The sequence below is a fragment of the Rousettus aegyptiacus genome, unplaced genomic scaffold (genome assembly GCF_014176215.1).
Source record: "Rousettus aegyptiacus isolate mRouAeg1 unplaced genomic scaffold, mRouAeg1.p scaffold_m13_p_2, whole genome shotgun sequence".
Classification (NCBI taxonomy): domain Eukaryota; kingdom Metazoa; phylum Chordata; class Mammalia; order Chiroptera; family Pteropodidae; genus Rousettus; species Rousettus aegyptiacus.
The window spans coordinates 153,182,930-153,205,567 of NW_023416295.1; the positions used below are offsets into that span (position 1 = coordinate 153,182,930).

Sequence of the window (22,638 nt, forward strand, 5' to 3'; positions counted from 1 at the left end):
TAGATATTTAAAGAACTATTATGAAGAAGAGAAAAGGAAGAAATATATACATTTTTTCTTTTTGAATGAGTGAGAAGCCATGGGAGTGGGAAGAGGGGCACAGATTTCAGCATACTGCAAAAGAACTTTCTCACAGTTCAACAATAGTATAGGTTGCTTCTTCAGAGTCTGGGTGGTTCTGTGTCTGGAATATTCTAGAAAGAGTTCTGACTTTGAAGTGAGGCTTGAACCAGGTAATGCTTTGAGTCTGTCATTTTTTCTGTGTTCTGAATGGCCAGGTGGGGTGAGGGTGGAGTTGTTCTTCACAGATGCCTCAGTTGTACACAGTGAATGTGTGAGGCCAAGAGCACAGAGCTCTGGGCCCACCACTATTAAAAGTACTTTTCCGACATTTTATATGTTAGAGCTTTTCATAAACTTTAATTTGAAAAATGGACTCTCCTTTTAAAAGAAATTAGAAAACTGCTCTAAGTTCTTTTCTACATTTCTTTGAACTAGAATATTTACTATGTATTGGGCCTTACTTGCTCTAAATTGCACTTGAATATCTAGTCTGTTACCTGTATTTTAGTATGTATATATCTTTACTTCTAAGAATGATTTTGGAATTTTGTGGTAGAGAGCTTATATTTTCCCTTTTAGTACACTTAGACTCTGATTGATATTCAATAAATTGTTGAATGTATGACTTGACCCACATGAATTATTTCTTTTGAATGTGCTTTCCAAGGTGCCAACCGGATAGTATTAGAAGACTCCAATATCTTGCAGCCTGTGGGACTGACTGTATTTGAAAATTGGCTATATTGGATTGATAAGCAGCAGCAAATGATTGAAAAAATTGACATGACAGGTCGAGAGGGTAGAACTAAAGTCCAGGCTCGAATTGCCCAGCTTAGTGATATTCATGCAGTAAAGGAGCTGAACCTTCAGGAATATAGTAAGTGCTACCGGTGTACTGTTAATTGCAGGATTCGCGCTTAAGAAATTAAGATAAAATTCAGATGTTCTTTTGTGTCTTCTTACCTCTTTATTTTTAAGGTTTTCATGCTCTTTTAGTTTTGTCGCTTTTTAAAAGCTCTTCATGTTTTTATAGTCTTATATTGAACTCATCTAGGAGCTTTTTCAAATTAAACATCTTTTTCTCATAAAAAGGGAAAGGGAAAGGAATGCTCTTACTCATTTTCAAAAATTTCCGCAGGTACAATTAAGGCTTTGCTTGCCATGCCTTCTCTTTCTCTCCCTCATACCCTTTAAGAATACTCATATAAAGCTTTTTTTTTTTTTTTTTTTTGCTCCCTGCACATCCCATAGTTGCAACGGAAGCAAAAATTATATTTGTATAATGATGAATAGAGTTATGGGATAATCTTATTCTTGAGCAAAAGCAAAACAAACTTAAAATTAGTGTGTCAACTTAGAGCTAAGACCATGCTTAGTAAGTGCTTTTTTCCCTTCTTGGATAAATTTTTCAATTCCCAGCTTAGAAAAGTAGCCATAAATATATATATATATTTTTATCTTATTGAAACTTTCGAAAATGGCTAATCATCTTGAACTAGTTTCTTGTTAATATGTGTCTGTAATCGAAAGTATTCATAGCAATCACTGCTATGGGTCTTACATGATTGTACCAGGAGTACTAATGTTAAATGGAGGACTAAAGAGAGAACTATTGAAACTCAACTTCTCAGCATAGTACTTTCAAACCAAAGTGGATTATGAAAGGAGAATGGAGGAATGAGAGCACCACTGCTTGCTTCTTTAAATCTTCATTATGTCGTCACTCTTTATGAACTTAGAAGTTAAGTTAGAAGCATTTCAGAAGTAGGAAGTTGGAAGTGTTGCTCTTCTATGTTATGAGATGTAACTCATGCTGAACATTTAATAGAAGTAAGGTAATCATGACACATTAGCTAAGTTATTTATTCAGTTGATGTATGAATATCTTATTGTAGAAAATCTCTTTGGAGGTTTTCAGAATTTCCCAGGGAGTATCTTTTTTAATAATTCAACATTTAAATATGGTTTTATATTTGGAAAAACATTTTCAAATTTCTAATATTAAAGAGAATGAGATTTTTGTCAAAAGTGTCATGGAATTAAAAGATCGAGAAGCACTGCTATGTAGGTTGTGTATCCTAATATAATGACTTGTGTCTCTTTTGGGACATCTATGTAGTATAACACAGCTGCTCATTTGTAGGTAGCTGACTCCCTTAGTGTTATCAACACACACTGAAGTAGGACTGCTGTGTTAGCGAGAAGAGAGTCAGATTATAAATGGGTGGCTACATTAGATGGTATTCTGTGATGACAAGTGTCAAGCTGCTTTTAACACAAGCTACGTAGAAAATTCAAAGCATTGATTTCATTAATCATTAAGTACAACTTGTGAGACAGATTTTGAAAAGTTGCTGAGTATGTATTTATTTAACTCGAATATGAGAAAATTAAGTATTTGTAACATTTCAGGTTATCGTTTGCAGTTAACCAAGCACATAATTTTATTGTTTCTTAGTGGTTGACTTCCATGTGAACTTTTTTTCCTTCTCAGAACTCTAATTTTCAGTGAATTCCTCATTAAAATACACTTTTTGAGTAAAATCACCTTATCTTTTAAAAAGGTAGAATTTCTGAGTTAAAATCTATAGGTTAGAGGAGTTTTTATGTATTAAATTTAAAACTATCCAGGTCTCAGCATTCCCCCTCCAAATTTTTCTAGTTTCAATAATCAGCTTTTCTTCACAAAATTAACATGAGCTGTACCATTACCTTGCTTAAAATACTTTAAAATATTTTATTTATAAATATGTAAAGACAGCATTTTGCATTTTTAAATGGCAGTCTTCATTTTCTTAGAGATCTTATAGGGGTGGATCGAGGAATTTTATTGTGTGGAAATAAAGTCCAGGATGATTTTACATTTGGTTTTCTTGGTAATTCATAAATGATGGATTTTTGACTGGGCTGTCCTCCCTCCTCCCTTCTTTCCTCTTTTCTTTCTTTTTTCTTTTCTTTTTTTTTTTTAATAGGACAACATCCATGTGCTCAGGATAATGGTGGCTGTTCACACATTTGTCTTGTAAAAGGAGATGGTACTACAAGGTGTTCTTGCCCCATGCACTTGGTTCTGCTTCAAGATGAGCTGTCATGTGGAGGTAAGTATATTATTTTCTTGTGCAGTTCTAAATGCCAGTTAACATGTTCCATAACTTAGTCTAGCATTCTGTAATTTGGCAGTGAAATTGTTATTTCTCCTAATTTGATTGGTCTCTTGTATTCTGTTCATCTGCACCATACTGACTTTTGGGTTATTGTAGGAATGAATCCATCATGACAAATGAAAAGGTATAACCTAATTCTGGGACTAAGACAGCAGTTCCCTGTTGAGGGAAACTCATTCTGTAAATGAGTGTATTTCCTAATACTAGTAGCTTTTTCCACCCCAGATGATAACAAGATGAATTAATTCTACCTCTTATAATCTTCATCCACTGAATTCTAGATTCTATTTAGTTGCTGTATCATTGCTAGAAATGTATCCAGTGAAAAAAGTATTTTTTTTGGTCAAATCTATCGGCAGTTTTCTGTTTTTCTTACTTATTTAGAAAAAAATTTTAAACTATATTCCTGAGTAGTGATAACGTTTTAGTGAAATTGGTTCAATCACTCATGGAAGCATAACAAATTAGTGCATTTTTTTGTTAAAGCATAGTATAATAGCATCAAACACCATAATAACATTCCTTTCCTTAATTCAGAAATCCTATCAGGTAATTCTAAATTAATTCAACTGAAGGAGAAAGACTGTTCTCTCCAGTGGCAGAAATTTAAAAACAATCTAATTTCTAATATTAGGAAAATTATTAAGTAACTGAGTTTATACAGCTATTAAACATTATGATCATAAGCTGATAATAAAAATGAAGCCAAAATTTGGCTCATGTGAAAAAAAAAGTGTTAAAATGGTGTTTTTTTACTATGATGACAACTACATATAATACATATTTCTGTGAACAAAGATTGAAAGGGCTTATACACAAAATATAAAAAGTCATTGAGAAGATAAGAATATTTTATTCTAACTTTCCTAAGTTTTAAAAAAACTATGTATTGAGTAGCAGCGGTGAGGCACTCTTGACTACAGGAAATTTGAAGATCTTTGAGATAGAGCTTAAAGTTTGGTTGTGGAGATCAGTTATATACACAGTAAAAGTTAAGCTCTGGTTCTTGGATTGTCTCCCCCAATATAACAAGTGTTATGCAAGAGTGTTAAAGTCCTTAATGCCACTAAACTGTACCCTTTAAAATGGTAAGCTCTTTAATGTATATTTTACTACAATAAAAAAAAAAAAACTTTCCATATCAGGGTGCTAGAGTGTTTAATAAAGCAAATCTTAGAAAATTTACCTTTATGTAATGTTAACATAGATAAAACTGAATCAAGGATATCACCTTCCATTTAGAAATCTTTTAAAAGACCTTTTGATTTTTTTCTTTTAGTGTATGTATTACATGAATAGTGTATTTTAACTAATGTTTACACCTGTGTTACAAATACCCAAATGAAGACATACACTGTTGTCATTAAGAAAAGTCCATTCTCTTCTTTTGGAAGTAACCATTATTCTTATTTTTATCCCCATAGCTTAGTTTTGCCTGTTCTTGAACTTTATATAAGGATCATTGTATGAGTACTCTTAATATCTGGTTCTTTTGCTTAATATAGTATTTTTGAGATTCAACTGTATAGTGGACTATATCAGTAGTTTTCTTCTTTTTATTGTTAAATAGTGTTTCATTGTATAAATATGCCACAATTTATTCTCCTGTTGAGGGACATTTTAGTTGTTTTCAGTTTTTTTGTTACTAAGAATAAAACTGCAGTGAATGTTAGTGTACAATTTTTTTTTTTTTATTTTACAGTGGAGGTAAATAAAATACAAAATCTAAATTCCTCTGCCTGACTTCCAAGATGTTTTCATTTAAGCCTATTACCTATCCATCTCATTTTGTATTCCCAACCTGCTCACTGTTTATGTGGCTGTTTTGAGTTTGATGATTAGTATGACATGTTCTGTTTTGTTTTGCCTCTTTGGATTCACCTGTGCTATTTCAGGATGTATTTTTCCTCTTGCATGCCCATCCTAAATCTTACTCATTTTTCAAGGTGCAGCTAGTTTCATGATCTTTGAAACCCTCACTAGCTGTTCTTCACTTTTTCTGAATTGTAGCTGTTACCACAATTTGCATAACAACATGCAGTTCGGAATAACGGAATTATATGTTTTATATTCATTAGTTTCTTCCTATCCCCAACCAAATTAAAGCTCTTTAAGGACATGGAACATTTTTTTTTTTTTTAATTTGTATTCTCCACATGATCTAGTCGTGTTAGCTGAATACACAATAGACTTCAGTTCCCTCTGTAAACAATCCCTCTGATTCCGCATGTAAAATGTTCACCTGGAATCCACAGTATTCTCTTTTAAAGGTAAAAAATTTTCTGATCTGTGGTCATATAATAAAGTTTCTGTTTTCTCTAGAGAATTTACTAACACAAATTTTTAAAAGAAGTCAGTGAGCCTGTGATATATATAGTGAAGGCAATGGGCTAAAGATAAGGAGACTGCCCTTCTAGTCCTCTCTTTTTTAAAAAAACTATCCCTTGTTTATAGGAAGCTCTGTGACCTTGGGCAGTCACTTAGCCTCTCTGAGCCTCAGTTTCCTCATTTGCAAAACAAAGCAATGACAATTCTCAAAATAGTCTCAGCATATTTTTGCATTTAAAAAAAATTATTGAGGACCCAAAGAGCGTTATTTTCCTTAGATTATATTTACCTTTATTTACTATAGTAGAATTTAAAACTAAGAACTTAAAAAATATTTATTTAACAATAATGAATCTTTATGTGTTTACAAGTTAAATCTGTTAAAAAATTTTATTTTCTAAAGAAAAATAATTTTAATGAGGAATGTGGCATTGCTTTTACAGTTTTGTAAACTCTTTAATGTTAGGCTGAATTCTCATGTCTACTTGTGCATTTAGTCTGTTCTAATAAGTAGTTTTGGTTGAAATATATGAAGAAATTTGGCCTCATATAGATAGATATGTAGTTGGAAAACAGAGGATTATAATAATAGCCTTTTCAAATAATTATGAATATTTATCTTGACTTCTACACCAAATTTTGACAGGTGACAGGTGGCAGTTTTCTATAGGTTTAGTTGCAATGTGGAATTTGAAACCATATCAGTTAACTTTCCATAGTCTTTTATGTTAAAATCTGTTGATCTATTTTGTGCTCTGAATGGATGTTTTACTATGTATGATTTTGTAACCCTACACTTTGGTCATTTGGAAATATTAGAATTTCATTCAGAAGTTCCCAGATCTTCAGATTTTGATTCATTTCATTAATATCAAAAGATCACGTGTTAATTTGACCACCAGTCTCATCAGAAAAGTCTTTAAGTACTGGGAATCTGTCGGGCTACAGTGCTAGATACAGGTTTTCAAAATTATCATTTCTGATTGAAAGCACCAGTGTTATAATTTGCCACAAAAACATGATATTATGATTTGCTGTTGTTTTCCTTGAAATAACAGGCTCACTTTATTTTTAAAAAACTTCCTGCCAAATACCTAACTGTAAAATAACTATAGTTTCTTTGTCAGTTCTTTCAAATAAAAATTTTGGGTTGAGTCTACTTAAAGTGCTTTCCCTTCAGAAAACATTATACCTAGGTGTGCAATGTGAACTTCATGCATACTTCCCATTTTATCAAACAATATTAAAGATATATGTACTCAGAGTTGATTTTTATATAATTAATATTTTTATTCATTAAGAACATTTTTAAATAAAGCTGTTTTTTTTCTTCCGTGAGTGTGTGGCTGTATAAAATACAGTGGCTACAAGTAACAATTTGATGCCTTTGCCTTGAATTTGCTAAAGTGCCAAGAGTTTTACCCACTATTTCTTTTGTAACATCAGTAAAAATGTAGTGAGAAAGGCAAGTGACATATTAGCATTATTATAAAATAGTTTTGACATTGTGACCTTGAAAAAGGCCTCAGGGATTCCCAAGGGTTCATGGACCACTCTTTGAGAATTTCGGAGCTAGAAATCTTATGAATTCTAAGCTAATTTAAAAATATATAGAGGTTAATGATTATAGTGATTATTCATAGGTTATGTGTGAGATTATAATGAATTGGAAATATAATAACCTGACTTGAATTGCAGTATTATAAGAAAAGTTCTGCCTTATAGTTTTGCAAGTTAGTGAATCTAAATGAAGTAGTGTAAAAATATTTCTTCTCTGATTAGATCAGATGGATTATAAATTTTGTCTATGATTAAGTCTTTTGTATATGCTGATTACTAAATTAGCTTCACTCTGGTGTGTTTGTACCTCTGTGTGACAGTTATTTTATTTTTCTCACTCCGCCCCATTTTTGTTTATTGCAGAACCCCCAACATGTTCTCCTCAGCAGTTTACCTGTTTCACGGGAGAAATTGACTGTATCCCTGTAGCTTGGCGTTGCGATGGATTTACTGAATGTGAAGACCATAGTGATGAGCTCAATTGTCCTGTGTGCTCAGAATCCCAGTTCCAGTGTGCCAGTGGGCAATGTATTGATGGTGCCCTCCGATGCAATGGAGATGCAAACTGCCAGGATAAATCAGATGAGAAGAACTGTGAAGGTATCTCAGAGTCCTAGGAACCAGTCGTGTAGTCCTTTTTCCATCAAGTTGTTTGAAATTCAGAGCATTGCTATGGCTCCATGGTAGATTTGAGGTTTTCAAGTACATTTGCCTTTATTATGTCTAAGCATAATAACATGTTCCAAATTACTGTTTTAATTCACTTAATGGGTATGAGGTTTATACACATTAATAAGCTTTGCAGATTGAGAAATGAGGCCAAAAGGTTAGACCTTCAGTATGTTAAAATAGTCCTTGTTTCCCACGAACTCAGGATTAGTGAATTTATGAATTTATTACAATGTGAAGTAATTTCATATTTTCCTTTCTCCACTATCCTTTAACATGATAAGAAAAACAAACAAACAATAAATTCTCTGGAATTCTATAGTGTCTAGAAATGCATGTAGAATTTTTTAATTCTTAAAATTATTAGTGAAAGGCAAAATTTAACATAAAGAACAAGATAGTAAATTTCCTGTTGGCTTTCCTTTCTTTTTTCTACCAATGGAAATACCCAGAGAATAATTTTTAAGTTATGCCTAAAAGTCTAGTTTGTTTTTCATTTGCACCCAGAAAGTACTTTTTGACTCTTGCCAGAGTTTGTCTTTACATTATAGTAAAAATAAGAAAACTATTTGTATTTCTTTCCCAGTGCTTTGTTTAATTGATCAGTTTCGCTGTGCCAATGGTCAGTGCATTGGAAAACATAAGAAATGTGATCATAATGTGGATTGCAGTGACAAATCAGATGAAGTGGATTGTTGTAAGTAGGACTACAACCTTGTATATTACTCTTAAGGGAGAATTTTTAAAACACATTTTTTTTTAAGTATGAGGTTCACTTACCAATATTTTCTTATTAAGAAACAAGTATTAATGTTAAGCTAGTTATTTGTACCAGGGCTTTTTTTATGTTTTGCTTTTAATAATCATTAAAGACAGCAGTTTTCTTAGGCACAAAAATCTTCACAGAAACATTTAGTAAACCATCAGAAAAGAATATATATTGTTTTGCCACAACTAAAGGAATTCTTAAACAATTTACAGGCATATCTCAGAGATAATGCAGATTTGGTTCTGGACCACTTCAATAAAGCAGATATTGCAATAAAACGAGTCGCATGAATTTTCTGGTTTTCCAGTGCAGATAAAAGTTATGTTTACTTTGTACTATAATCTATGAAGTGTGCAATAGCATTATTTCTAAAAAAAAATAGTGTGCATACCTTAATTAAAAAGTACTTTTTTGTTAAAAATGTAAACTGTCATCTGAGCCTAGTAGATAAATGATGCTGATAGACTTGCTCAACGTAGGGTTGCCACAAGCCTTCAGTTTGTAAATAATACAAAATCTGTGAAGAGTACTAAAACAAGGTATACCGTGTAGATAGTGGAAATCAGTGGTCTCAACCTTAGAAAAATTAGTTAATGTTTAACATCGGTTAATTTCTTGACAAGTTTCCACCAGACTCTCAGTAAATTTAAGACCTCTAAAATACAACCTGAGGGTACTTGAGCCAACATATTCCCCTAGGCTTAGAGACTCTAAGCTGAATAGCTTACTTACAGTTTCTTCAGGGTTTATAACTATTGACCAATGCCCTAACATAAAATATATCCCAAATTGATAAACTTAGTTCTGAGTAGAATTCAGCATAAGCTAGATCTACATTGTCAAAACTGGTTTAATGGAATTTAGATAGAACTCACTTAAAAACTCTTTAATCTTAATAAAGACTTTAAGCTGATATTTTTACAGATTCACATAGGATTCTAAGACTTTTAGAATCTATTCATTTATTTATTAAGCGTATACCAAATACCTACTATGTGGTGAAGCTACATGGTACCTCTACTAAGTTTCTCAAAGTCCTCTGTGGTTGAGGTAGTATTAAGATCATGGATTTTAAAGCCAAGCAGAGATGGATTTGAGTTTCAGCTCCACCCCTTACCAGCAAACAATTTGTTCTTGTTAAACCTTAGTTTCTTCATCTTTAAAATGAAGATAATATTTAGTTTGGTGAATGTGAGAAAATTAAATGATTAAATGTATATAAAACATATAGCCTGGCTCATAGAGGTACTGTTGATAAAAGAATGTGATAAGATATTTCAAATGTGCTATAATAGAGATCTCTGCAAGTAGTAGCACAAAGGAATGAAGATGGAGCTCAAAGAAGACTTCTTAGAAAAATGATGCTTAAGATTGGGATGTTGCTCTGTAGGGTGCCAGACACCTGGGTCACTCTTGTGCTCCTTGCTACAGGACATGCAGATATCTGGCCAGATCCCAGCCTTCCTGTTTCAGCCTCAGAGGTTTGACAGAAACATCCAGGGCTCCTGGAGCAACAAACAGCAGAGTCCCTGAACTGGGGAGGTGATTAGCTCACATTTTGGAGCCTGACTGCCCCTTAGCACTTTGGGAAGAAGTGACATGTTACCCCTTGATATGCAAGGCTCACACCCAAAAGTGCCTTGGGTCCCCCTAAATAAAGCTGCCTGGCTTCTGGGAGATGGAAAAAAGATTGGGTGTTAATCAACGAATAGCGTTAATTGTGCAGATAAGTGGAGAGAGTGAATTCCAGGCAGAACAGCAGCAGATTGAAACAGCACCTTTGAGAAACTAAATGTAAATGGGACTGCCAAAATATATGCTACAATGTGAAGGAGTGTCAGCAAGAGATCACATACATAAAAGCAAGATCATAGTTGACTCTGCTTTTCTTCTGAAGCACCTACTCAGTATTCTAGCATAATGGAGGGCCATTGAAAAACAAGTATAGGACTGGTGTGGCTATATAATTGTGAAAACTGTAAAGCAGATAGATTGGAGGTGATAAGATTATAGGCAGAGAAATCTATTAGATTGGTTGCTTTTAGACTTTTTGATCACATCAGGAGGAATACAAAGATGTAGATGTACGCATAAATACATCATACAAGAGTATTTATCCATATCATATAGAATGCATTCTGAAGATCTCTGTTTTAAAATGCTGGTTGCAACCCACTAAGTTGTTTTCACCATTTAGTGACTTGCAGCCTATAATTTAAAAATACTTAGACTATTGTAGTTTAGGCAGATGATAAAGATCTAAATCAGGAGCAGTGGTAATGGAAAGGAGGGGATAGATTGCAGAGTTATTTCAGAAATGGAATCAAAAGGATTTGGTAACCACTTAGCTATAGTTAGTAAGTTTAGGTAGATGCATAGAATACCTCAATGAGTGACCAGAGTCATTAACTAGAATATATAGCAGGGACTGAAAACTGAATGCCATTTCATATCTTGGCTGCAGATATGATGTTTGGCTGATGTAGGTTTTTAATTTTTGTTCTAAATTTAAATTCCTTTAATTTGGTACAAGTGCCTCATTTGTTTATGATCTGCTTTACCCCCTGGAATCTAGGAAACTGACAAATGTTGGTGACAGTCAGTTCAATTTGAATATTAAAGCCACCCATCAGATATCCCATTGAAGCTTTTCAGGAAGTTGTTGATTATATGGGTCTGTACCTCAAGAGATATGGGCTTTTCAATTTATTAATGATAATTAAAGCCAAGGCAGTGGATGAAATCTCCCTGGGAGAGTTATGTAGAGGAGGAAAGTAGCAGGGGGTAGACAGAACTGTGAGAAGCACCTGCACTTAAGAGGCAGACAGGAGAGAATGAAGCCAACAAAAGGAAACAGAATAATCAGAGATAGTGAAACTAAGAGAGTAGTTTTTTAGAAGGATATTGATCAGACATTTTTGAGACTAGAATAAGAGTCAGTGGTATTGGATATCTTGAAGGGTCAGTGAGATGAAGGGTTTATCGAACATGGCAAATAGGAAAACGGCCTTTGCCAGAATAGTTTTAGTGTGGTAGTGAGGATGATGAAGCCTTGTTTCAGTGAATTAAGATGGGACCCAGAGACTAGGAATTGGAGCTAGTGATTGTAAACTGTTCTTTCTTGAAACTTGGCATTGGAAAGGAATGGCAAGGCACTAAAAAGGAATGAAAATGACGGATGGCTGTTCCCAAGGACTAAGCAGAGTCTGTGACAGGGTCCACAGATGAAATATGTAACTGGCAGCCCAGTTATATATTATGTAACTACTGATGTCATTTTCTCTCATTCCTTTCATTTACTCTGCCAGAGGGTGAGTTTAACTATGTAGATGGGAGATTTGAGGTAAGATGAAGCAGAAAGAAGGTTTTTAAAAGATCTGCAGTTGTGAGATATAATCTATTCAGAATGGAAGAATTTTCCTCTAAATGAAAGAGTAATACTCTAAATTTGGTGAGCCCTTTTGATCTTTCCTTCTACCTCTAATATTGATGCTTTCCACTTCTAAAGCATCAGATAGCTCAAGGATCCTGTGAAGCTGGATGCTATTGTAGGGTCTTCTTCTAGTGCTCCCAATCTCTGGCTTTATTTCTGAGTCCTCAAGTACTCAAATATCAGAGATCTTCTATTTTTTTTTTCCTCAGGCAGCTAGACTCACCCTGACGGCAGCATCATGTTGGGCTTGAGAGATATTACTCATCTTTAGCTTCTAATTTCCTTTTACCAGGCCTAAATATCACTTTTCAAAACTGAAAATCAAGCAATGACTTCTCTGGATTCATCCCTTCTGGCCCTAAAATCTTATCAGAGATTCCAAACTAACCTTGTTGATTTTTTTGATGTACAGAAGTAGTAAGATAGATGTTATCTGTATACATATTTAAAACTTCTTTGTGGTATTTACATCTATAAGATACAGCTTTGTTTTTATCAGTTTACAATTATACTTCCCAGTTTATTATGTAATATCTGTCTTCACATAGGATAGTTCGTTTTGGTTCCTAATGATAATACCCATATATCCATGGGCATGGTGTATAAGTATTTATAAAAAAGAAAAATATTTATGAATTCTCTTCATTAGATTCACATTCTACTCACCAGTTCTCTTTGATTACTATTTTGAATCTACAGTTATTTTTATAGTATATAACTGTACTACATTCCTTTTTTTAGATCCAACTGAGGAGCCAACACCACAGGCCACCAATACAGTTGGTTCAGTCATTGGTGTCATTGTCACCATTTTCGTGTCTGGAACCATATACTTTATCTGCCAGAGGATGTTGTGTCCACGTATGAAGGGAGATGGGGAAACCATGACTAATGACTATGTAGTTCATGGACCAGCTTCTGTGCCCCTTGGTTATGTGCCACACCCAGGTTCTTTATCAGGATCTCTTCCAGGTGAGTTAGACTGATCCATTGAGAATCACACCTTAGTCTTGACAAGATTGCCAATTTTCCATAATTGTAACAGGATACTGCCCAGAGTCTATTTTAAACTAGACTACTTTGGGTTTAAAAAACTAAAAGAATAAATGTTCTCTTTTTATTTAGTACCTTCTCTTTACACAAGAGACCTGAGGTATGGCTTGGTAGAAGCTGCCAAAGGATATAAAGCAATTATATGTACAAGCATTTATATAGACTGCATATATTGCATTTCTAGATGCACTCTACTGATTCAGCGAAAAGAGTCATACATAAATCACAGGTTCTTTAGATTCACAACCAGGCTATTTCAGTACTACTGAGCCCAGGAATTAAAGGAAGCCAAAGAAATAAACTGAGATTCCTTTTCAGCAAAGATTTGGAAATAGCTGGGTGATAGCAGGGAGAGATATATTGTCTTAACATTTTGTCCTAACTCTAGGTATTGACAGTGGGGCATGGGTTTGTTCAGGCATAGCCAAGCAGCCAGAATTTCTTTGCTTGGGTAGGCCAGATTGCTCTAGAGAAGGGCACTTTCTTATCAATGCTTTCTGGTGCTATTAGGGTATAAAAGCCTTTCTTTAAATGAATGTGGAAAAGGAGGTGCCAGGCAAAAGCCTTCTGAAAAGAAGGACTTGTGCTGGGTGTAAGTAAGGAAACAGACATGATTTTTTTAAACTATTAATGATTCCATGTTGTCATACCTATTTGCGGTTAGTGGAATTTAGGAAGTCATTTGGAAAAAAAAAATAAGAGTTTTTTTTTAGCATTGGTAGTTGTGATTACAACATTTACATATAGTAGCCAAAGAAATACACTTTCATACATTGTGTTTATGCCCTTAGAAATGGGTTTAGTTTCCTTTTGAGCAAATCTGTTGTTTAGTCTACCCTGCTCCACAAACCTCCACTCTCCACAATCCTTTTTTCCTGAAATCCTCTAAAAGATTGAAAACCTCTCATTTTGATGAGCTCTGCTTCCATCCTGGGGGGAAGGGATGAGGGCTATTCTTGACCATGTTCTAAGCCAGTTCTCAGTGGACCTGTTCACTTCTAGAAATCATTTCCCTTCTCCATTAAGTGTTTTCAATCATTGTTAGGAAAGGAGGACATAAATTGATTTAAAATATGACTTTTTGTTGGCATTTGTAATCCTAATATTGAAGAAAATTATTTCGTGCGTTTTTATAGATCTTATTCATCTTCAGTACTTTTCCTCCTTTATTTTAGGAATGTCTCGAGGTAAATCAATGATCAGCTCCCTTAGTATCATGGGGGGAAGCAGCGGACCCCCTTATGACCGAGCTCATGTCACAGGAGCATCATCAAGTAGTTCTTCAAGCACCAAAGGCACTTACTTCCCTGCAGTAAGCAATCTGTTTCCTTTGTTTCACGTTGAATACAAAGATAAATAGGATCTTAGGATTTTTAGCTCATTTAAATATGGGTACTCAGTAGTGGCCATGTGAAAAGCTTTTTAGTATAGAATTTAGGCATATAAGTCTCAAAGAAAGCTTTACTATCAGCATGTGAGACTAATAAATCCACCTTTAGGTTTACTGTGTAGTAACCAGCATATTCGAAAGCACTAGATGTTAATTGTATATTTTAGGTAAAAGTAGAACTACTAAATAATACCTCCTGAGAGGCTCAGGACATTCATCCCATAAGAGGAAGCACATAATGTAATCTCTCTAAACAATTATAATTGTTAAAAACCAGAGCCCAGCTGTGCTTAACTTAAATCAATAGATTGTAGATTTCCTCATCACCTCGCACTGTTTGGCCATGATGACATTGTGTTTTGAGGAGAAGAGATCCTAAAGTACAATTCAAGGTCAGTTCTTTGGAAAGGAAGGGTTATGCCAGTAGTGTAATGGGAAGGAATCCGAAGAGGAAGGAAGGGAAGTTGAAAGACAGTCTAATAGTCTCTATCTGGGATTGACCAGTGTGATTTTAATAATTTAATTCTTTTTCCTTTTAGATTTTGAACCCTCCACCATCCCCAGCCACAGAGCGATCACATTACACTATGGAATTTGGTTATTCTTCAAATAGTCCTTCCACTCATAGGTCCTACAGGTAATACACATCCTCGTCTAATGTAAATCAGAGTGTTTATCAGAAGGAAGAGTGTTGTAGTTGTGGGCTTCATGTAGCCCTAAGTGAGTAGATGATAGTCACCAAGAGGAAACTGGTGTCTTGTCTTGGTAATGCTGACATTACCCCTACCACAAATTCTTTTCTTTGAGGGCATTATACATTTTTAAAAAGAGGGTCACAAATGCTGGCTTTTTAGAGTAATAAAGTAGAGGCCCCAGTGCTTTGGCAGTGTTCTAAGAGAGAGTTACTCACCAGAGTGGCTGACTTCAGAACAGGTTAGTGCTCAGGTTAGGTTTGATTGATAGTCTCATGATGGAATATTGGGATAAGACAGTGGTTCAGAGAGTTGTCAGAGCTCTAAGACGGCAGAGTTATTGAGAGCACATAATTTGAGAGAAGTTTAAGTTCAGCCCTTGCTTATCTATGTTATTTTCTGAAATGAAACATTTCTCATGTAGTTGGCATGGAATAGATCAAAACTCACTAAAATAAATGAAATGTATTGGTAAATCAGAAAGGGGAAAATTATGCCTTTGTGCTGATTTGTGAGTAGACAGAATATGTTAAGCAGGGTTACGTGTGTTGTCCCCTTACTCTTCCCTCTTACTTGAAAGGCCAGCAGAAAGTCAAAAGCTTGACATTCTCTGTCTAAACATGTAGGTCCTAGTGTTTATTGGCATCCTTCGAGTGCCTGTTATCTTCTAGATAAGGTATTTCTAGTATTCCAGTCAAATCGCTCCACTACGTAACCTTTTATATAGAAATCAAGTGGAAACTGTTTATGGTATCTCATTCAGAATTCTTATTTAAATTTGTAAATAGAACTATTTGAGATAGGCTTGACTCTGAATGGATTTTTATGTTTTATCGTAAATGTTGCATTCCCTGCCACAAGTTTGTTCTAAAAAGCCAAAACAGAGAGGAATAAACCTAAAAATTGAAAAAAAGAAAAGACCTAAAATTTTGCTTTAAAAATTCTAATTTCTTTTAATTGAATAAGACACTGATTAAAATGAATATAATTACATCAAAAACAATTCTTATTTAATCATTTCCCATATCTGAAATTGTCATTTGATTTTTCTGAGTAAACTTTTTATCATTAGTTAAGATGTTTGTCTAAATGAACTTTCTTTTCTGTTTTTCCCCCCCATTAAAATATATGTATTGAGTCTTTAAAATGTTGAGCCAAGAAATTCCACCAAGGCTCAACACCTGATTAGAAAAAGATAAGACCTAAAAAATACAATAACATCATGTCATTACTCGTATTTTAAAAAAAAAATTTTTTTTGAGAAAATGTGCTCAGCAGATTATGTAACCTTTGATCTTTTGGTAGCTATTCCTTTTGAGGCAAGTCCTAAATGATATCAGATGGTTTGTATCCTGGGGTAGCATCTTAAGTCAATCTCTATCACTAGGATTCTTCAATTTTGCACTTGCCCCTCTCTTGCAGTTACTTTGTTTAATGAGAAAGCATATAAGTAAGATTAACTTTACCATATTTAGAATGTAAATGGTATAAGAAGTTGCAGGTAAAGGTAGAAATGATAGGAAAATCAGCTCTTATTTTCACTATGTCGTCCTCTCTTTCCAGTGCCTTTATTTAGTTAGCCATGCTACAACCTTGATTAACAGCTATAGATTACTTAAAGGTAGCTAAACAAGTATAATACATAATTAGAGCTCTGAAACACATATTAGAAAATTCGCTGGTCCTGTATGGATATTTAGAGTTTTTCATTTTGATGTTCGGTTAAAGCCACTCTGTGACAATATGCTTGTCTATATATTCACAGGGTATCAAAACTCTTTCTCCCAAACCACAGCATTTTCCCTTTGCTGATGGTAACAGTGACAGCATAGATGTGCTGCTTAGGCTGTCTACAGTGTTCAGCCTGTCTTGTACAGTGTTTGAGTTTTAAAGAGAGAATGAATGAAGTCTTTAGGCATCATTAATTTATTCATTAGGTAAATTATAGGGTGTTTAAAGAATGTTGAAGAAGTGCTAACACGTTTGAATATTGCAAAATATGTAGATCCATTCTTCTCACAGACCATGAGGTGGCAGAAGTTGGCGGGGTCTGCTATGTAAACTGAATGCTAAATGTATAACTGCAAGATCATCCAAAGATAACCATTAAGCACAACTGTGAATAGTTCCTTTTTTTTTTAATTCCATGATACAGTTTAATGTAAAGATATAAGAGCACATCAAGGTCTAAATTGAGTTCACCTCTGCATTCCCATTCTATTCATTTTTAATTACCTCTAATCACACTTTTATTTGCAAATATAAAATACAATTTATGTTTGTCCAATCTGCCATTGAAAATTACCTCTTAGTCTGTGCAAATTTAAATTGTAATAGCTTATTATCTTCAAATTGAAGTTTACATCTAATACCTCTCTATTCTGATAGGGAAAACCACTTTTCTATAAAACTAACTGCTTCTCTTGATTTTCTCTCTATACCAGCTACAGGCCATACAGTTACCGGCACTTTGCACCCCCCACCACACCCTGCAGTACAGATGTTTGTGACAGTGACTATGCTCCCAGCCGGAGAATGACCTCAGTGGCAACAGCCAAGGGCTACACCAGTGACTTGAACTATGACTCAGAGCCTGTGCCCCCACCTCCCACACCCCGAAGCCAATACTTGTCAGCAGAAGAGAACTATGAAAGCTGCCCACCTTCTCCATACACAGAGAGGAGTTACTCTCATCACCTCTACCCACCGCCACCCTCTCCCTGTACAGACTCCTCCTGAGGAGGGGCCCTCCTCCTCTGACTGCCTCCAACGCAAAACTGTACATAAACAAGTTTGGTTGAGATCTGGAGGGGGGGGAGGGAGATACTAGAGAAGGATGAGGCAGACCATGTACAGGTAAAAATTATAAATGGGGTAGGGAATACTGGAGATATTTGTACAGAAGAAAAAGGATATTTATATATTTTCTTAAAACAGCAGATTTGCTGCTTGTGCCATAAAAATTTGTATAAAAATAAATTTGTACTAAAAGTTTTATTTTTGCAAACTAAATAACACAAAGCATGCCTTAAACCCAGTGAAGCGACTGAGTACAAAGGAAACAGGAATAATAAAGGCATCACTGACCAGGAATGTCTGGGCTTTATTGATACCAAAAAAAAGAAGAAGAAGAAGAAGAAAAATTAAGTCCGTCTCAGAGCAGCAAACCATAGATACTTGGAAGTAGCCAAATAGCCTTCATGTTAACTAACATTCGAGGGCCAGCAAGTTTAAGAAATCATGAAAGGAAAAAGAAAAAAAGGAATTAATACTAATCAGATAAAGGGCTTTGTTTTCTCTAGGAATCCAACAATTTTAGTGAGGAAAATAGATATTTATAAAAGTCCGTTCCGGGCATCGCTGTGGTAGGTAAGATCAGCTGTCTGGTAAGACATTGTGGGGCTATTTGTGCAAGTCTTCTGTCCCTACCTTAGAACCCACACCTTTTTCAAAAATTAATTTTTTCTGTAGGTGTTTTTACCTTGCTTCCTCCTCCAGCAGTTTTGTAGTACATCTTGCCAAGATATCATGATCTATTCAAAGCTTTTTATCTGAGGATCGATTAAATAGAATTTTCTAAATTAAGGTTTTATTTTAATATTTATACCAGCTCCATTCCCCTGTAGGCTTAGCTCTTCAGTTTGACTGCTGTTTTTGCATAATGATCGAAGGTTAGACATATTGCTCCTCTTCCAAAATTATTTTAATGCTCATTACAATGTCTTTTTACAACATGTATAGACAGTGTTTAAGAATTACAAATTTAACCATTATGTTTTTGTTGTAAATTAATCATATATCCTTTCAGTACTTTCAGCATATAATATCAATACGAAATCATTTTTATATATATTTTTCCTAGTAAAACATTTAAATATGTTCCGGTTAGAGACAATCTATTTAAAAAGAGAAATTTTTGTTATTATTAGGTTTTTCCCTTTATTAACTGTTTGTGACATTTTCATGTTCTCTAGGCCAATGTTTCTCAGAATGATGTCTACATACATACCTCTTCTAATGTGTGACGTGAGTTTAATATCTTTGTTACCTAATGTGAATGTTAGATTTTTTTCAAATTATCCACAAACTATTCTTATAATCACCTCTTATATATTTTTATATGTGTTCTCTCTTATCCCATTCTGGATTAAGGTGATTCAACAAACTTAACATGAATTAAATGAGAAGGCAAAGACCTTCTCAGCTGTCAGAACTCGGGTAGAGGGGAATAATGGAGGGAGGCCCCTTATGTAAAATCTGCCTGACCTGCACGGTACTGGGGCTGCTACATCTTCAGCTATTAGGACTGACCTGTGGAATGATTCTAGCACTGCTCTGCGACCTTGCCAGAAGTTAGTTTTCTGCTTTTTACATGTTTCCAGCATTTCTCTGCTAAAATGGAATGTGTTTTTAAACTAATATATTTTTAACCTTAACCGATGTTGGTCAGTTAGTTATTGAATGATGTTTTTAAAACTCTGTCTTGTTGAGGCCTCTCTGGATTTCAAGGCCCAAGAGAAAACAATGGAAGATAGGATTCAGAATATCGGCAGGGGTGAAGTAATTCTTTAAGCAATTAAAAAATACCTAAGTAAACTTTTTAAAGAGAAAAAAATATGGTTTCAGAATAATGCTTAGATTGTTGGGGACATCTTATAAGGATCAGGTGCACTTGATTTTTCATAGGAGTAAATGATAACCCATCAGTGTCTTGCATTTCAGTCAGACAAGTGTTAACTCTTCCTGTTGATGGAACAAAGTGCTCACAGCCTAACAAACAGAATGGGCACTGAAATTGTATTCTTTGACACATGGGGGCACTTGATGCTTAAATGAAGATGGAAAGGTTAGCAATAACTGGGTATCAATTAGAATTTGAGAATTCTATATGTTTACATTTTTTAATGTGCATCTTTATCTGGTGGGCTTCCCATGTGGAAACTTGCACTATAATGAACTAAGAAGATATCGCCTTGTTATATCTCAGTCCAAGTGCTTGTACTGTGATGGCAATGGCCTCTTCTTGCAAAAATGCTAATTTGTGTGCCAATTTGAAATTATTTGAAGGCAGTTCAGCTTAATCTTAAGAATCCTCTTTCTGGGGTAGTTGAGATGAATTTTTAATATTTTGGGGAGTACCTTTAAATTGTGAAAATTCAGGAAAGATTTATTGGCCCTCAGGTTACATGGACAGTTAAGCTTAAGTAAACAATCTTGATTTTTAAACACAAGAGTTTTAATGGAGGAAAAAAAAAACAGTAAAAAAAATAAACATATGCTCACAAATCAGGGAAAAAAGTGAAAAAGAGTTTTGAATTTCGTGTATTGCTAGATTCATTATCCATGGGGGAATTAGTGAATAAAATTTAGATTTTTTTAAATACAGAAGTATTAATTTTGAACATGTGTTAAAGTGTGCCCACTTACTAATGTAATTAGAATTACCTAAGAAATGTACTTCATCATAACTGCATTCTATGCACTGTAGTAAGCTATTCTACATTGGAATGGCCTTCTGTGACTGAACTTTTCTAATTTTGAACTTCACGCCTCTAGACCCTTGATCTTCTGAGCAGTGGCCCACGAGGTTTTGCTCTTACCCTTTAATAAATATGAGAACAACTATTATAAAGGGGCGATGTGTATTTAGAAATGAAGGCTATAGTACATTTTCATCTAATATTGGAAAATAATTTGGAGGAGGGATGTTTGAGCAGTAAAATTTTAAGATGATTGAGTATCGCATTTTTTCATCATTTAAAAATACTCTAAAATCAATTTGTATAAGGCCAACTCATTCACTATTAGGATATAAAAATAGCCTCTATTTGTATTAGGTAGCAATTAGTTTTGGGGAAAATCTTTTTGTTTTGCCATAGAGACCCATTAATGAAGACTTGAGGTAGAATTATAGCTGAGGCTTACCTAGCCTAACAAAATTCAGAAACAAAAATCATGGGCTTTTTACACCCCAGATATGCCATACTCGTATTAAGTTCAGTGCTTAAGAAGTCTGTATGACGGCATACATAGTATGTCTGGAGTGTGATTATTGAGTATGTGAATATTAGTTGGCTGACAAATATTTGGGCATCCACAAATGAGACTATGCATTAAGGGTAGACATAAACTAAGTCATAAGTTTATAATCAGGTGTTGTTTAAAAAATTTTCTCAGAATTCTTAAACTCAAGATATTTAATTTTATTTGGTATTTCTTTCTTTTTCCCAAACCTAAAATGACCCAAGAGAAATAACAGATGATTTTAGAAAGTAGTGGTAACATATGTGTGGTTTCTGACTTCTGGGATGGTATCATTTCATTATAATCTTGAAATTTAGCTCTTGAAATTCTCAAAGTTTTAGAGGACTTTAGACCCCAAAAATATATCATTTTACATTTGTAATTAATTTTTTTTTAAGTCGGGAGCATTATGAATTTATATACTTAGGATATTTCTGTTTGTCTTGATTCCAAATGTCATTATGCTAAGCCTGTACCTGGTGGAGAGGAGTGAGAGTCAGGGTAAGCTAGATGGTTTAGAATGAAATTATTGACTATTCTCACCCTCTTTCAGTCCGGGTACACTTTACTCTGTTTTCCTTTTTTTTTTTTTTTTTTTTTTTTTTTTTTTTTTTTTTGTAAGACATCCTTAAACCATTCTTAAGTTTACTGCTGAAAAAGTCCTCATGATCAGATAGAATTATTAACGAGGCAATTTCTTACATACTCAAGTGTATTAGAGAACTAACAAAAATTTTTTTTTCTCACTATTAGGGTTTGCCTAAAAGTTAACACCAAAGAATAATAGACAACTGCTTTTGCTTAACTGTCCATTATTTTTTTAATCAAATATAAGCAGGGCAGCGATGGAGATATGTATATGCCTTTAAATGAATATTGCAAGTAAAATAAGGAAATAAGTATCTGGGGTTAGAGAAGAAATTTTTAAAAGAGTAAAGAGGATATCAAGAAGTTTAAGCTGGACTAGCCGTATTTGCAAGTGAAGGATCTGGTGCTGCTTTCAGATGTTTATCCTTTGTGTTTTAAAATTTTTTCTTAAGCTTTAATCTTCGTTATTGTCTTAAAGTCAGCTGGTGTTCCTTGTTCATGGCCTTTGGTACAATGGTGCTTTGCAAGGATGTATTTATATTTTAATGGCCAACATTTGGTCAGCCCTTGTCCACTATTCACTTCCCCCTTTTTGTAAAATAAGTGCTTTCATTGTAAACTGTATAAAAATACCTTGTATAAATCCCCCTTTTCATTATTACGGTAAGCTGAGTTGTAACAAATGAAATGTTGATTTTTATAATAAAACAGTGGAAAATAAAAGTGTCATTTCTTTTCAGCAAGAAATTAAAACAACTGATTGTGCATTGCTGTGATAGACTGTTGTATTTCAGATATAACAAAACTCACCTTCGTTGTTTGCATTTCAGATAAAATACAGCCTCGGAAGAAAGGCTTGCTTTTTGGCAGTAATTGAGCTCAAACATCAGGTAGTTAATGGAAGC

The 22,638-nt window shown here is 34.3% G+C and overlaps 1 protein-coding gene across 2 annotated transcripts in view; it reads left to right on the forward strand.

Moving 5' to 3' along the window:
- The window catches only part of LRP6 (LDL receptor related protein 6), a 133,882-nt gene extending 111,426 nt beyond the window's left edge, over positions 1-22,456 (forward strand). Inside the window, exons 17-24 of one of the 2 annotated variants that reach the window (XM_016156367.2) lie at positions 731-940; positions 3,036-3,161; positions 7,479-7,715; positions 8,371-8,481; positions 12,728-12,958; positions 14,215-14,351; positions 14,969-15,066; positions 17,566-22,456. In XM_016156367.2, coding sequence (XP_016011853.1) covers positions 731-940; positions 3,036-3,161; positions 7,479-7,715; positions 8,371-8,481; positions 12,728-12,958; positions 14,215-14,351; positions 14,969-15,066; positions 17,566-17,860 — 1,445 coding nt within the window. In that variant the 3' untranslated portion in view covers positions 17,861-22,456. The remainder of the gene's footprint in view (positions 1-730; positions 941-3,035; positions 3,162-7,478; positions 7,716-8,370; positions 8,482-12,727; positions 12,959-14,214; positions 14,352-14,968; positions 15,067-17,565) is intronic. The other variant, XM_016156368.2, reaches the window with a different exon arrangement.
- Positions 22,457-22,638: the final 182 nt, after the last annotated feature.